At 55.5% G+C, this 14469-nt stretch overlaps 1 protein-coding gene across 2 annotated transcripts in view; it reads right to left on the reverse strand.

The window, feature by feature from the left end:
• The window catches only part of LOC147086409 (atrial natriuretic peptide receptor 1-like), a 97223-nt gene that overhangs the window by 18761 nt on the left and 63993 nt on the right, over positions 1-14469 (reverse strand). For both annotated transcript variants that reach the window (XM_085978487.1, XM_085978485.1), the window contains exons 16-19: positions 12573-12719; positions 8668-8791; positions 5587-5655; positions 4807-4981 (exon numbers count right to left, since the gene is read on the reverse strand). In XM_085978487.1, coding sequence (XP_085834613.1) covers positions 4807-4981; positions 5587-5655; positions 8668-8791; positions 12573-12719 — 515 coding nt within the window. The remainder of the gene's footprint in view (positions 1-4806; positions 4982-5586; positions 5656-8667; positions 8792-12572; positions 12720-14469) is intronic.

A 14469-nucleotide genomic window follows, 5' to 3' on the forward strand; every position in this document is an offset into this window, starting at 1 on the left:
ATTCTGGTAAACCTACGCTGCACTCCCTCCGAGGCCAATCTCTCCTTCCTAAGATGTTCCTGGTCTCCTCAGGCCTCTCCCCGGGTTCCAGGCCTCTCCCCGGGTTCCAGGTGATGCGCCTCAATAACTTCAAGACTCGAAGTTAGCAGAATAAAACAAGGCTTTTATTAGCAAAGAAAAGATGCCGGTGTCTGCACCTAGCTTCACCTAGCGTGCTGCTGTTCTACTGCAAGACAAGCCTGGACTTGTCTTAAGTAGGGCCAGGTATGGGTGGAGCCGACACACAAAGTGGGCGGTGCCCTATACACAATACAAGGTACAAACACCGGAGCAGGCAATACAATATATACAGTTAACTACAGAGTCTGATGAGTGGCATATTTCATCACATTCACCCCTTCTACAGATTTAGTCTGTCCGGGGGTGTGATAGTCCTCTGTGACCGACGTAACGGTTGCGGTGCCGCGGGTGCCGGCTGGGTGTCCCGGGTGGTCTCCTGGGTCTCTGCCGGGGGCGCCACCGGGGTTGTTGAAGGAGCAGGTGGTGGGGGGGTAGGTGGTGGGGGTACCGTTGGCTGGTGTTCTTCCGGGGGTGATGAAAGAATAGTGGGTGGAGTGGGTGGGTAATAGTTGTTGTTGTTGTTGTTGTTGTAGTCGTTGTCGTTGTTGCTGTTGTTACCGGCTGGGGCGAGGTCTTTTATGGACACAGTGTCCTCCCGTCCATCGGCGTGCCGGACATATGCATATTGTGGGTTGGCGTGGAGCAGGTGCACTGGCTCCACGAGAGGGTCCGTCTTGTGACCCCTCACATGCTTTCGCAGAAGTACCGGACCTGGGGTGGAGAGCCATGACGGTATGGATACGCCTGAGGTGGATTTCCGGGGAAACACAAACATTAGCTCATGAGGCGTGGCATTAGTGGCGGTACACAATAGTGACCGTATTGAGTGGAGCACATCTGGGAGGACTTCCTGCCAGCGGGAGATAGGGAGGCCCTTGGTCCTTAGAGTTAGGGTGACTGCCCTCCATACTGTCCCGTTCTCTCGCTCCACCTGACCGTTACCCCGGGGGTTGTAGCTGGTGGTACGGCTCGTGGCAATCCCCTTGGACAGCATGTACTGGCGTAGCTCTTCACTCATGAAGGCCGCCCCCCTATCTGTGTGGATATAGCTTGGCATACCGAACAGGCAGAACAGGCTGTTGAGGCATTTAATGACCGTGGCGCTGGTCATGTCTGGGCAGGGGAAGACGAATGGGAAACGGGAGTATTCGTCCACAATGTTCAGGAAGTAAACATTGCGGTCGACGGACGGGAGGGGGCCCTTGAAATCTAAGCTAAGCCGCTCAAAGGGCCGTGTAGCTTTGATTAGGTGGGCTCTATCAGGGCGGTAGAACCGAGGCTTGCACTCAGCGCAAGTGCGGCAGTTCCTGGTCAGGGACCGAACTTCCTCAATCGAGTAGGGTAAGTTGCGGGACTTTATGAAGTGGAACAGCCGTGTGACCCCTGGGTGGCAGAGGTCGTTGTGGAGGGTCTGTAGCCGATCCCCGGTGGCGTTGGCACACATCCCTCGTGAGAGGGCGTCGGGGGATTCGTTAAGGGCCCCCGGCCGGTATATGATGTCGTACTCGAAGGTGGAGAGCTCGATCCGCCACCTAAGAATCTTATCATTTTTAATCTTCCCCCTCTGTTTATTATTGAACATAAACGCTACCGACCGCTGGTCGGTAAGTAGGGTGAAGCGTTTGCCGGCTAGGTAGTGCCGCCAGTGGGGCACTGCCTCCACGATGGCTTGGGCCTCCTTTTCCACGGAGGAGTGTCTGATCTTGGGCCCCTGGAGGGTCCTCGAGAAGAAAGCTACGGGCCGCCCTGCCTGGTTGAGGGTGGCCGCCAAGGCAAAGTCAGACGCATCACTTTCCACTTGAAAGGGAGTGTTCTCGTCCACTGCCTGTAGCGTGGCCCGCTCAATATCCTGCTTAATGCTTTTGAAGGCAGCATGGGCCTCAGCAGAGAGCGGGAAAGAGGATGCTTTCAAGAGGGGACGGGCTTTATCGGAGTAGTTAGGGACCCATTGGGCATAATACGAGAATAACCCCAGGCACCTTTTCAGGGCTTTGGGAGTGTTGGGCAGGGGCAGCTCCCGTAGGGGGCGCAATCGGTTGGGGTCTGGTCCGATTTCCCCATTCTCCACCACGCTGCCTAGTATGCAGAGGCGCGTGGTGTTGAAAACGCACTTGTCCTCGTTGTAGGTGAGGTTGAGTTTTTGTGCGGTTTTCAGAAACCTCGCGAGGTTTGAGTCGTGGTCCTGTTGGTTGTGGCCGCAGATGGTGACGTTGTCGAGATAGGGGAAGGTTGCCTGCAAGTGGTGGTCATCGACCATGCAGTCCATCTCCCTCTGAAAGACCAAGACCCCATTCGTCACCCCAAAGGGGACTCTGAGGAACTGGTAGAGGCGTCCGTTTGCCTCGAAGGCGGTGTACGAACGGTCCTCTGGTCTGATAGGGAGCTGGTGGTACGCTGACTTGAGGTCGATGGTGGAGAACACCCGGTATTGGGCGATTTGGTTCACCATCTCGGATATGCGGGGTAGCGGGTAGGCGTCTAGTTGGGTATAGATGTTGACTGTTTGACTATAGTCAATCACCATCCGCTTCTTCTCGCTACCCCTCACCACCACCACTTGGGCGCGCCACGGGCTGTTGCTGCGTTCAATAATGCGCTCCTTCAGGAGCCTGTCTACCTCGGTCGCGATAAACCGCCTGTCCTCCCAGCTGTACCTCCTGCTTTTGGTCGCTATTGGCCGGCAGTTAGGGGTAAGGTTCGCGAATAGCGAAGGCGGCTTTACCTTCAGGGTAGCCAGACCGCACACTGTGAGGGGCGGCTGGGTCCCACCGAAATTGAGCGTGATGCTTTGGTGGTGGCACTGAAAATCCAGGCCCAAGATCACGCTCACACATAAATCCTTCATAATTAACAGTTTAAAATTATTATATACAGTGTCTTTAACGGACAATCGTACCGCGCAGTAACCCGCAATAGTCGATATCTGGGTTTTGTCGGCCATAGAGATCCTGCCCTGAGTAGGGACTATAGTTAGAGAGAGTCGTTGTACCAGATCAGGGTGAATGAAGCTCTCTGTGCTCCCGCTGTCAATTAAACATTTAACCTTGCACCCGTTTACCTCAATGTCCACCATCGATTTGGATAGTGGGTGCGGTCTGGACTGGTCCACTGTGATCGACGCCACTGTAGGGCCCTGATCGGGACAAGATGGTGGGCCACACGAGGCCGGGTAAGATGGCGTCCACGCTGTCTGCTCGCGAGATGGCGGACCCCACGAGGTCGGACAAGATGGCGTCCAAGATGGCCGCTCCCACGGCGCGCACGCGGCGGTGGCGGTTTTGCCTGCGGGGTTCCCTCTGCACACCTTCCCAAAGTGCCCCTTCTTACCGCACTTAAAGCAGGTGGTGCCTTTCGCCAGGCACAGGTTCTTGGTGTGCTTCGGCTGCCCGCAGAAGTAGCATTTGGGGCCCCGATGCGTCGCAGCGGTCGTAGGGCTTCTGGGGGGAGAGCAGGGCCCCGACGGTGTTGGGCTACCGGGCGGGGAAGCAGAGGCGGCGTGGGCCGCGCGGCCTGCCAAGTAGGAGTCAGAGTTCTTCTGAGCCACATCCAATGATCGCGCTGTGTCCACAGCCTGTGTCAGATCTAGGCCCGTTTTCTCTAGCAGTCTCTGCCGGATGTAATTAGAGCTAAGGCCTGCGATAAAGGCATCCCGAATCAGCTCGTCTGTGTATACCGTGGCTTTCACGTCTTTGCATTTGCAGTCTTTGTCAAGCACTTTTAGGGTGACTAGAAAGTCCTCTAGCGACTCTCCGGGTCGCTGTGTGCAGGTAGCAAGCAGGTGCCTGGCGTACACCTCGTTGGTAGGCCGCTGATAGTGGGCCTTTAGAATGTTGCAGGCATCCAGGTAGGTGGCGGCGTCTTGTATGAGTGGAAAAATCCGGTGGCTTACCCGATTCTGCAGGATCCCGAGTTTCACATCTCCGGTGGCTTTAGAGGCTGTGACGGCTTCGGAGTTGGCCATAAAGAATTCCAAGCACTGGAACCAGTGTCCAAACCGTGCCGATGCATCCGAAGCATGCGGGTCCAAATCCAAGCGTTCCGGTTTCAAAAGTTGATCCATCATTAAAAATTTGCTAATAAAATTGATGCGCCTCAATAACTTCAAGACTCGAAGTTAGCAGAATAAAACAAGGCTTTTATTAGCAAAGAAAAGATGCCAGTGTCTGCACCTAGCTTCACCTAGCGTGCTGCTGTTCTACTGCAAGACAAGCCTGGACTTGTCTTAAGTAGGGCCAGGTACGGGTGGAGCTGACACACAAAGGGGGCGGTGCCCTATACACAATACAAGGTACAAACACCGGAGCAGGCAATACAATATATACAGTTAACTACAGAGTCTGACGAATGGCATATTTCATCACACCAGGCCTCTCCCTGGGTTCCCAGGCCTCTCCCCAGGTTCCAGACCTCTCCCCGGGTTCCAGACCTCTCCCCGGGTTCCAGGCCTCTCCCCGGGTTCCCAGGCCGCTCCCCGGGTTCCCAGGCCTCTCCCCGGGTTCCCAGGCCGCTCCCCGGGTTCCCAGGCCTCTCCCCGGGTTCCCAGGCCCCTCCCCGGGTTCCCAGGCCTCTCCCCCGGGTCCCAGGCCTCTCCCCGGGTTCCCAGGCCTCTCCCCGGGTTCCCAGGCCCCTCCCCGGGTTCCCAGGCCTCTCCCCGGGTTCCAGGTCTCTCCGGGCCGTGCTCCTTACCCGTGTGGATTCCGATCCTCAGCCTGAGTTGTTGGTCGGGCCGATGGCGGGTTTTGAATGTTTTAACCGCTTCGAGCAAGGCCAGAGACATCCGGGCGACCTCCCGCACGTGGAGCTTCCCGTTCCGCACCGGCAGACCCGACACCACCATATAGGCATCACCAATCGTCTCAACCTGGCAGCGGCAGAGAGAGAGGTAGGGAGTCACCGTCACATCCAGGGAGGGAAAGCGGGTTGGAGAGCGGCAGAGAGACAGAGAGAGAGAGACAGACAGAGAAAGAGAGAGAGAGAGAGGGAGAGAGAGAAGGAGGAAGAGAGGGGAGAGAGAGAGGGAGAGAAAGAGAGAGGGGGACAGAGAGAGAGGGGGAGGGAGAGAGAGGGGGAGGGAGAGAGGGGGGGAGGGAGAGAGAGAGGGGGAGGGAGAGAGAGAGGGGAGGGAGGGAGAGAAGGAGGAAGAGAGGGGGAGAGAGAGAGGGGGAGAGAGAGGGGGAGAGAGAGAGAAGGAGGACGAGAGGGAGAGAGGGAGAGAGAGAGGAGGAAGAGAGGGGTGTAGAGGGAGAGGGAGAGAGAGAGAAAGAGAGAGACAGAGAGAGGGGGACAGAGAGAGAGGGAGAGGGAGGGAGAGAGAGGGCGAGAGAGGGTGGGAGAGAGCATGAGATGGGGAGAGAGAGAAGGAGCAAGAGAGGGGGAGAGAAGGTGGAAGAGAGGGGGGAGAGGGAGCACGGGACAGAGAGAGGATGAACAGGAGACGAGGTGGGATGGAAGCGGGGCTGGGTTTACCTTGTAAACATCAAAGTTGTCGATAATGGCGTCAAAACAGGTGTAGAGATCATTGAGCAACGTCACGACCTGCAGCCAATCAGAGCGAAGGTTACTGGCAGGTTGGCAGCTGAACCCCGAAATATCCGCAGGGTACGAGCGGGACTGTGAATAATGTCGTCAATGGCGGGGCTGGGGGGCAGGATGTGGGGGGTGGGGGCAGGGTTCGGGGCTCTAATTGAGGGTTGCCAACTCTGGTTGGGCCTATTCCTGGAGGGTTTATCACATGACCGCGTCCCTCCAACCGCCCCACCCCCACACTCCCGCCATTGGCCGCCCAACACGTCCATCCCACGGAGCCCCGCCCCCACAATCCCGCCATTGGCCGCCCAACACGTCCATCCCACGGAGCCCCGCCCCCACACTCCCGCCATTGGCCGCCCAACACGTCCATCCCACGGAGCCCCGCCCCCACACTCCCACCATTGGCCGCCCAACACGTCCATCCCACGGAGCCCCGCCCCCACACTCCCGCCATTGGCCGCCCAACACGTCCATCCCACGGAGCCCCGCCCCCACACTCCCGCAATTGGCCGCCCAACACGTCCACCCCACGGAGCCCCGCCCCCACACTCCCGCCATTGGCCGCCCAACACGTCCATCCCACGGAGCCCCGCCCCCACACTCCCGCCATTGGCCGCCCAACACGTCCATCCCACGGAGCCCCGCCCTCCCGTGGCCAATCGGAGAGCGACCGGACTCGTCATTATCTGATTGGATGATTCCGTGACTGGCAGTCAAACAGCCGTTTCTTCCCAATCTCCAATATTTTTACAACTAATAAACAGAAGTCTTCAGAAAAAAAAAATCAAAAAAAAAAGACACCGATTTTTTTGCTTGCCCCCAATGACCTTTGTCCCGGGCGTTGCTCCCAGCCGTGCCTTGGAGATTATTCTCCAATTCCGGGAGTCTCCGGGACAATCCTGGAGCGTTGCCGGCCTTGACCCTCACCTGCCATTGACGGGCACGATTCTCTCGCTAATGACGTAAAAACCCATCTGGTTGACCGAAGTCCCCTTTCGGGAAAGCAGCTCGCTATCGTTACCCCGGTCTGGGCCCCTATGTGACTCCAGTCCCGCACCCAACGCGTTATTCGTTCACGGGATGTGGGCATCGCCGGCATTTATTGCCCGCCCCCTAATTGCCCTCGAGATGGTGGTGGTGAGCCGCCTTCTTGAACCGCTGCAGTCCCGTGCGGTGAAGGTTTTACTAGCGGTTTGATACTGAGTGTCTCGCTGGGCCATTTCAGAGGGCAGTTAAGAGAAACCACATCGCTGTGGGTCTGGAGTCACATATCGGCCAGACCGGGTAAGGACAGTAGATTTCCTTCTCTAAAAGCACATTGGTGACCCTGGATTACTGTGTACAGTTTTGGTCTCCTGACCTAAGGAAGGATATATTTGCCATAGAGGGAGTGCAACAAAGGTTCACGAGATCGATCCCTGGGATGGCGGGACTGTCGTATGAGAAGAGATTGAGTAAACTAGGCCTGTATTCTCTTGAATTCAGAAGAACGAGAGGGGATCTCATTGAAGCATACAAAATTATTACAGGGCTTGATCGGGTGGATGCTGGGAGAATGTTTCCCTTGGCTGGGGAGTCTAGAACCAGGGGCCACAGCCTCAGGATAAAGGGTCGGCCATTCAGGACTGAGATGAGGAGGAATTTCTTCACACAGAGGGTGGTAAATCTTTGGAATTCTCTACCCCAGAGGGCTGTGGAGGCTCAGTCATTGGGTATATTCAAAACAGAAATCGATAGATTTCTGACTAGTAAGGGCATCAAGGGATATGGCGATCGGGCCGGTGAATGGAGTTGAGGCAGAAGATCAGCCATGGCCTTCGTAGCGAGAGGGTTCGAGTACAGGAGCAAGGATGTCTTGCTGCAGTTGTACAGGGCCTCGGTGAGACCACACCTTGAGTATTGTGTGCAGTTTTGGTCACCTTATCTGAGGAAGGACGTTCTTGCCATGGAGGGAGTGCAGCGAAGATTCACCAGGCTGATACCTGGGATGGCAGGAATGACGTATGAGGAGAGATTGGGTTGATTGGGCTTATACTCGCTGGAGTTTAGAAGAATGAGAGGGGGTCTCATTGAAACTTATAAAATTCTAACAGGACTAGACAGACTGGATGCAGGAAGGATGTTCCCGATGGCGGGGGAGACCAGAACCAGGGGTCACGGCCTAAGGATAAGGGGTAAGCCATTTAGGACTGAGATGAGGAGGAATTTCTTCACCCAGAGAGTGGTGAACCTGTGGAATTCTCTACCACAGAAGGCAGTGGAGGCCAGTTCATTAAATATATTCAAGAAGGAGTTGGATATATTTCTTAAGGCTAAAGGGATCAAGGGATATGGGGAGAAAGCAGGGACAGGGTACAGGAAACTCTCGATTTAACGGCACCTAAATAACCGGAAATCTCTGTTAACCGGCAAAATTCAGGAGTAGGTTCAGGTAAGTTTTACTTCCTATTAGTGGCCGTTCCTGGATCTGTGGCTGTGTAACCGGGGTTCCTGCACCTGTTGCTAAGCAACAGGTAAGCCTGGATCTGTTGCTGTGTACGGGGCTCTCGTACCTTTTACTATACCTCTCTGTAATCTGGACTTTTTGATAAACCGGCACCACGCCGGTGCCGGATAAAAAAGAGTTTCCTGCACTGAATTTGGATGATCAGCGATGATCTCATTAAATGGTGGAGCAGGCTCGAGGGGCCGAATGGCCGACTCCTGCTCCTATTTCTTATGTTCTTATGACCCAGATGGGGTTTTTACGACAATCCGATAGATTCATGGTCACCATTACTGATGCTAGCTTTTTATTCCAGATTTATTTAACTAACTGAATTTAATTCCCTCCCGGCTGCAAGACACTGCATTGTAATAAACCACGAGCCAGAGGTTCAAGAAGGCGGCCCACCATCGCCGTCTCAAGGGGCAACTAGCGACGGGCAATAAATGCCGGCCTTGCCCGCGACGCCCGCATCCCTCGAGGAGGGAAATCACCGGTCTCCGGCCCGGGTCCGGCGGCTGAGCTGTGCTTACCTGCATGGGGGTGCTCTCCGCAGACATGGCCGTGAAGCCCACGATGTCGCTGAAGTAGATAGTGACGCTGTCAAAGGCCTCGGCCTGGACCGTCTCCCCTCTCTTCAGCTGCTCGGCGACGGAGCTGGGGGGGCAAAAGGGGCAGGTTGTCAGGTCATCGCCCCACCACTGGCGGCCGTGCCTTCAGCCGCCTGGGCCCCGAGCTCTGGAATTCCCTCCCTAAACCTCTCCGCCTCTCTCTCTTCCGCCTTTAAGACGCTCCTTAAAACCTCCCTCTCTGACCAAGCTTTTGGTCACCTGTCCTAATATCTCCTTATGTGGCTCGGTGTCGAATTTTGTCTGATTTACGCTCCTGTGAAGAGCCTTGGGCCGTTTTACTAAAGAAAGAAAGACTCGGGTTTCTCCAGCGCCTTTCACGACCACAGGACGTCCCAAAGTGCTTTATAGCCAATGAATTGTACTTTTGAAGTGTAGTCACTGTTGTAATGTAGGAAACGCGGCAGCCAATTTGCACACAGCAAGCTCCCACAAACAGCACTGTGATAATGACCGGATCATCTGTTTTTGTTATGTTAGTTGAGGGATAAATATCGGCCCCAGAACTCCCCCCTGCTCTTCTTCCAAATAGTGGCCGTGGGATCTTTTACATCCACCTGAGAGAGCAGACGGGGCCTCGGTTTAAGGTCTCATCCAAAAGACGGCACCTCCGACAGTGCGGCGCTCCCTCAGTACCGCCCCTCCGACAGTGCGGCGCTCCCTCAGTACCGCCCCTCCGACATTGCGGCGCTCCCTCAGTACCGCCCCTCCGACAGTGTGGCGCTCCCTCAGTACTGCCCCTCCGACAGTGCGGCGCTCCCTCAGTACTGCCCCTCCGACAGTGCAGCGCTCCCTCAGTACTGCCCCTCCGACAGTGCGGCGCTCCCTCAGTACTGCCCCTCCGACAGTGCGGCGCTCCCTCAGTACTGCCCCTCCGACAGTGTGGCGCTCCCTCAGTACTGCCCCTCCGACAGTGCGGCGCTCCCTCAGTACTGCCCCTCCGACAGTGCGGCGCTCCCTCAGTACTTTCCCTCCGACAGTGCGGTGCTCCCTCAGTACTGCCCCTCCGACAGTGCGGCGCTCCCTCAGTACTGCCCCTCCGACAGTGCGGCGCTCCCTCAGTACCGCCCCTCCGACAGTGCGGCGCTCCCTCAGTGCCGCCCCTCTGACAGTGCGGCGCTCCCTCAGTACTGCCCCTCCGACAGTACGGCGCTCCCTCAGTACCGCACCTCCGACAGTGCGGCGCTCCCTCAGTACTGCCCCTCCGACAGTGCGGCGCTCCCTCAGTACTGCCCCTCCGACAGTGCGGCGCTCCCTCAGTACCGCCCCTACGACAGGGCGGTGCTCCCTCAGTACTGCCCCTCTGACAGTGCGGCGCTTCCTCAGTACTGCCCCTCCGACAGTGCGGCGCTCCCTCAGTACTGCCCCTCTGACAGTGCGGCGCTCCCTCAGTGCTGGCACTGGGAGTGTCGGCCTGGATTTTGTGCTCAAGTCCCTGGAGTGGGACTAGAACCCACGACCTTCTGACTCAGAGGTGAGGGTGCCACCCACTATATAAATGCAAGTTGTTGTTGTCATGGTGAGGCATCGACGGTGTCTCTGGAGGTCAAGGTCAGTCTCACCCATGGTGTGATGTTGGAGTTCGGGGAGTTACAGCGTGGGGTTCCCTGGCCCTCAGTTCCCCAGGGACGTTGTGGCCACTCCTGCCCTGGAAGTGGCAGATAATGACCGCTCGCCACCATGAGGGACAGTCGCCAGTTCCAGAAAGCACACCTGAAACACCCGGTGCACCGGGGCGGCTCGATGGACCTGTAGCCAGGACCTTGCCACACTTTGCATCACTGAGTCCCTGCTGCTGATACCCTCTACTGGTACCCTCTTCCCTGCTGACTCGACTATTCCAACGCTCTCCCGCCTTCCACCCCTCCATCAACTTGAGCTCATCCAAAACTCAGCTTGCCCCCGTGTCCTAACTCGTCCCGTTCGCCCATCGCCCCCCTGTTGCTCGCTGACCTACATTGGTTCCCAATCCGACAACGCCTCGATTTTAAAATTCTCATCCTCGTGTTCAAATCCCCTCCGTGGCCTCCTCGCCCCCCCTCCCGAGATCTCTGCACTCCTCCAATTTTGCCCTCTTGCGCGCAGCCCCCCCGATTTCCATCGCTCCCACCATTGGCGGCCGCGCCTTCAATGCTGTTCTGACTTGCTCCAGAGGTGGGGTTAGAAGCTCTCTCAGCCGGTCACAACAAACACGTACCAGCAACCAGGAGCACTGCCATGGGAGATCAACTGGAACAGACTCAATCTGATGGTCTATGCCTGTCTCTGATAGTCCCTCCCTCCAAAAGGCTGAAAACATAGAAACATAGAATATAGGAGCAGGAGTAGGCCATTCGGCCCCTCGAGCCTGCTCCGCCATTTAATGCGATCATGGCTGATCATCCAAACTCAGTACCCGGTCCCTGCTTTCTCCCCATATCCCTTGATCCCTTTAGCCTTAAGAAATATATGTAACTCCTTCTTGAATCTATTTAATGAATTGGCCTCTACTGCCTTCTGTGGTAGAGAATTCCACAGGTTCACCACTCTCTGGGTGAAGAAATTCCTCCTCATCTCTGTCCTAAATGGCTTACCCCTTATCCTTAGACTGTGACCTCTGGTTCTGGACTCCCCGACCATCGGGAACATGCTTCCTGCATCTAGTCTGTCCAGTCCTGTCAGAATTTTATAAGTTTCAATGAGATCCCCTTTCATTCTTCTAAACTCCAGCGAGTACAAGCCCAATCGACCCAATCTCTCCTCATACGTCATTCCTGCCATCCACAATACTCAAGATGTGGTCTCACCAAGGCCCTGTACAACTGCAGCAAGACATCCTTGTTCCTGTACTCAAATCCTCTCGCTATGAAGGCCAACATACCATTTGCCTTCTTAACTGCCTGCTGCACCTGCATGCTTACCTTCAGCGACTGGTGCACAAGGACACCCAGGTCTTGTTGCACTTCCCCTTCTCCCAATCTATTGCCATTCAGATAATAATCTGCCATCCTGTTTTTGCCACCAAAGTGGATAACCTCACATTTATCCACGTTATATTGCATCTGCCATGCTTTTGCCCAATCACCCAACCTGTCCAAATCATCCTGGAGTTTCTCGGCATCCTCCTCACAGCACACACGCCCACCCAGCTTTGTGTCGTCTGCAAATTTGGAGATATTACATCTAGTTCTCTTGTCTAGATCATTAATATATATTGTGAGTAGCTGGGGTCCAAGGACCGATCCCTGCGGTACCCCACTAGTCACTGCCTGCCACTCGGAAAAAGAGCCGTTTATTCCAACTCTTTGCTTTCTGTCTGCCAACCAGTTCGCTATCCAAGTTAATACCGAGGAGGGGAGGCCGGATTGTCCAGGACAAAGCAGCCCACTTGATCGGCACCCCATCCACCACCTTAAACATTCACTCCCTCCACCACCAGCGCACCGTGGCTGCAGTGTGTACCATCTACAAGATGCACTGCAGCAACTCGCCAAGGTTTCTTCGGCAGCACCTCCCAAACCCGCGACCTCTTCCACCTAGAAGGACAAGGGCAGCAGGCGCATGGGAACACCACCACCTCCAAGTTCCCCTCCGAGTCACACACCATCCTGACTTGGAAATATATCGGGCCGTTCCTTCATCGTCGCTGGGTCAAAATCCTGGAACTCCCTCCCTAACAGCACTGTGGGAGCACCTTCACCACACGGACTGCAGCGGTTCAAGAAGGCGGCTCACCGCCACCTTCTCGATGGGTGATAAACTGCGGCATTCGCCAGCGGGGGGCCCACATCCCGAGAACGAATGAATAAATTAGTAAACCGGGTACGTACTGCGGCAGGATCTGATAGAGCAACGCCTCGGCTTTCCTCTTCTCCTCCAGGTACGCCTGTGTCCGGTCCTCCACCAGCTCCTCCAGGTTGTTGGCGTACTGCTCCATCCTCGACAGCAGGTTGTCCAGAATGTTGGAGCTGTTCTCCCTGCGGAATCAGACAGGAGAGTGGGGGGGGGGGGGTGGGGGGAAGAGTTGGTTTCGGTCAGGGTGCGATGAAGACGGAAGGCTCCCCTTGCATAGGAACATAGAAGATAGGAGCAGGAGTCGGCCATTCGGCCCCTTGAGCCTGCTCCGCCATTCAGTGAGATCATGGCTGATCATCCAAATTCAGTACCCTGTCCCTGCTTTCTCCCCCTATCCCTTGATCCCGTTAGCTTTAAGAAATATATCCAACTCCTTCTTGAATATATTTAATGAATTGGCCTCCACTGCCTTCTGCGGTAGAGAATTCCACAGGTTCACCACTACGATAGCAAAATACTGCAGATGTTGGAAATCCGAAATAACAACAGAAAATGCTGGAAAAACTCAGCAGGTCAGGCAACATCCGTGGAGAGAAATTTGAGTTGACGTTTCGGGTTGGACCCTTCTTCAAAACTGGAAAGAAAAGAAACTAGATCGAAGGCAGGGCTGCGATCGGACAAAAGAATAAAAGAAACAAAAGAAGTAAAAGGTATTAGAAGCTAGACGAGATGGTAATAGGCTGGGATTAGGTGTAAAGTGTACTGGCAGGGCAAAAGATAGCTGCCAGGTGTGAGAGAGAAACAAAAGGAAAGGGGGGTGGGGGAAAGGAGTGGAACAATTACAAGGGAAAATGAAATGGGGGCCGAGCTTATGATCTGAAATTGTTGAATTCGATATTGAGTCCGGAAGGCTGCAGACTGCCTAATCGGAAGATGAGGTGCTGTTCCTCGAGTTTACGTTGAGCTTCCGTGGAACAATACAAGAGGCCAAGGACGGTGAGGTCCGAGTGGGAATGGAGCGGTGAATTAAAATGACAGGCGACCGGAAGCTCGGGGTCACCCTTACGGACTGAACGGAGGTGTTCCGCAAAGCGGTCACCCAATCTGCGTTTGGTCTCCCCAATGTAGAGGAGACCGCATCGTGAGCAGCGAATACAGTACACTAAATTGCGAGAAGTACAAGTAAATCGCTGTTTCACCTGGAAGGGGTGTTTGGGGCCCTGGACAGTGGGAAGGGGGGAGGTATAGGGGCAGGTGTTACATCTCCTCCGCTTGCACGGGAAGGTGCCAGGCGAAGGGGAAGGGCTGTTTGGGGTGATAGAGGAGTGGACTAGGGTGTCTCGGAGGGAGCGGTCCCTGCGGAATGCTGAAAGGGGAGGGGAGGGGAAGATACGTTTGGTGGTGGGATCACTTTGGAGGTAGCGGAAAGGCCGGAGGATGATCCGTTGAATGTGGAGGCTGGTGGGGTGAAAGGTGAGGACAAGGGGAACCCTATCGTGGTTCCGGGAGGGAGGGGCAGGGGTGAGGGCAGAAGTGCGGGAGATAGAACTGACACGGTCGAGGGCTGTGTCAACCACGGTAGAGGGGAATCATCGGTTGCGGAAAAAGGAAAACATGTCTGAAGCACTGGTGTGGAAGGTGGCATCGTCGGAGCAGATACGGCGGAGGCGGAGAAACTGGGAGAATGGAATAGAGTCCTTACAGGAAGCGGGGTGGGAGGAAGTGTAGTCCAGGTAGCTGTGGGAGTCAGTGGGCTTGTAGTGAAGAAATTCCTCCTCATCTCTGTCCTAAATGGCCGACCCCCTATTCTGAGACTGTGACCCCTGGTTCTAGACGCTCCAGCCAGGGGGAAACATCCTTTCAGCATCTCAGTTTGGAAAGGGATGTTCAGGAACTGCTGGGCAACTTCTCAAACAGAGCGAGCTGGTATCA

The sequence above is a fragment of the Somniosus microcephalus genome, unplaced genomic scaffold, assembly GCF_052327205.1.
Source record: "Somniosus microcephalus isolate GS21.2 unplaced genomic scaffold, FLI_Smic_1.0 unresolved_chr7, whole genome shotgun sequence".
NCBI lineage: Eukaryota > Metazoa > Chordata > Chondrichthyes > Squaliformes > Somniosidae > Somniosus > Somniosus microcephalus.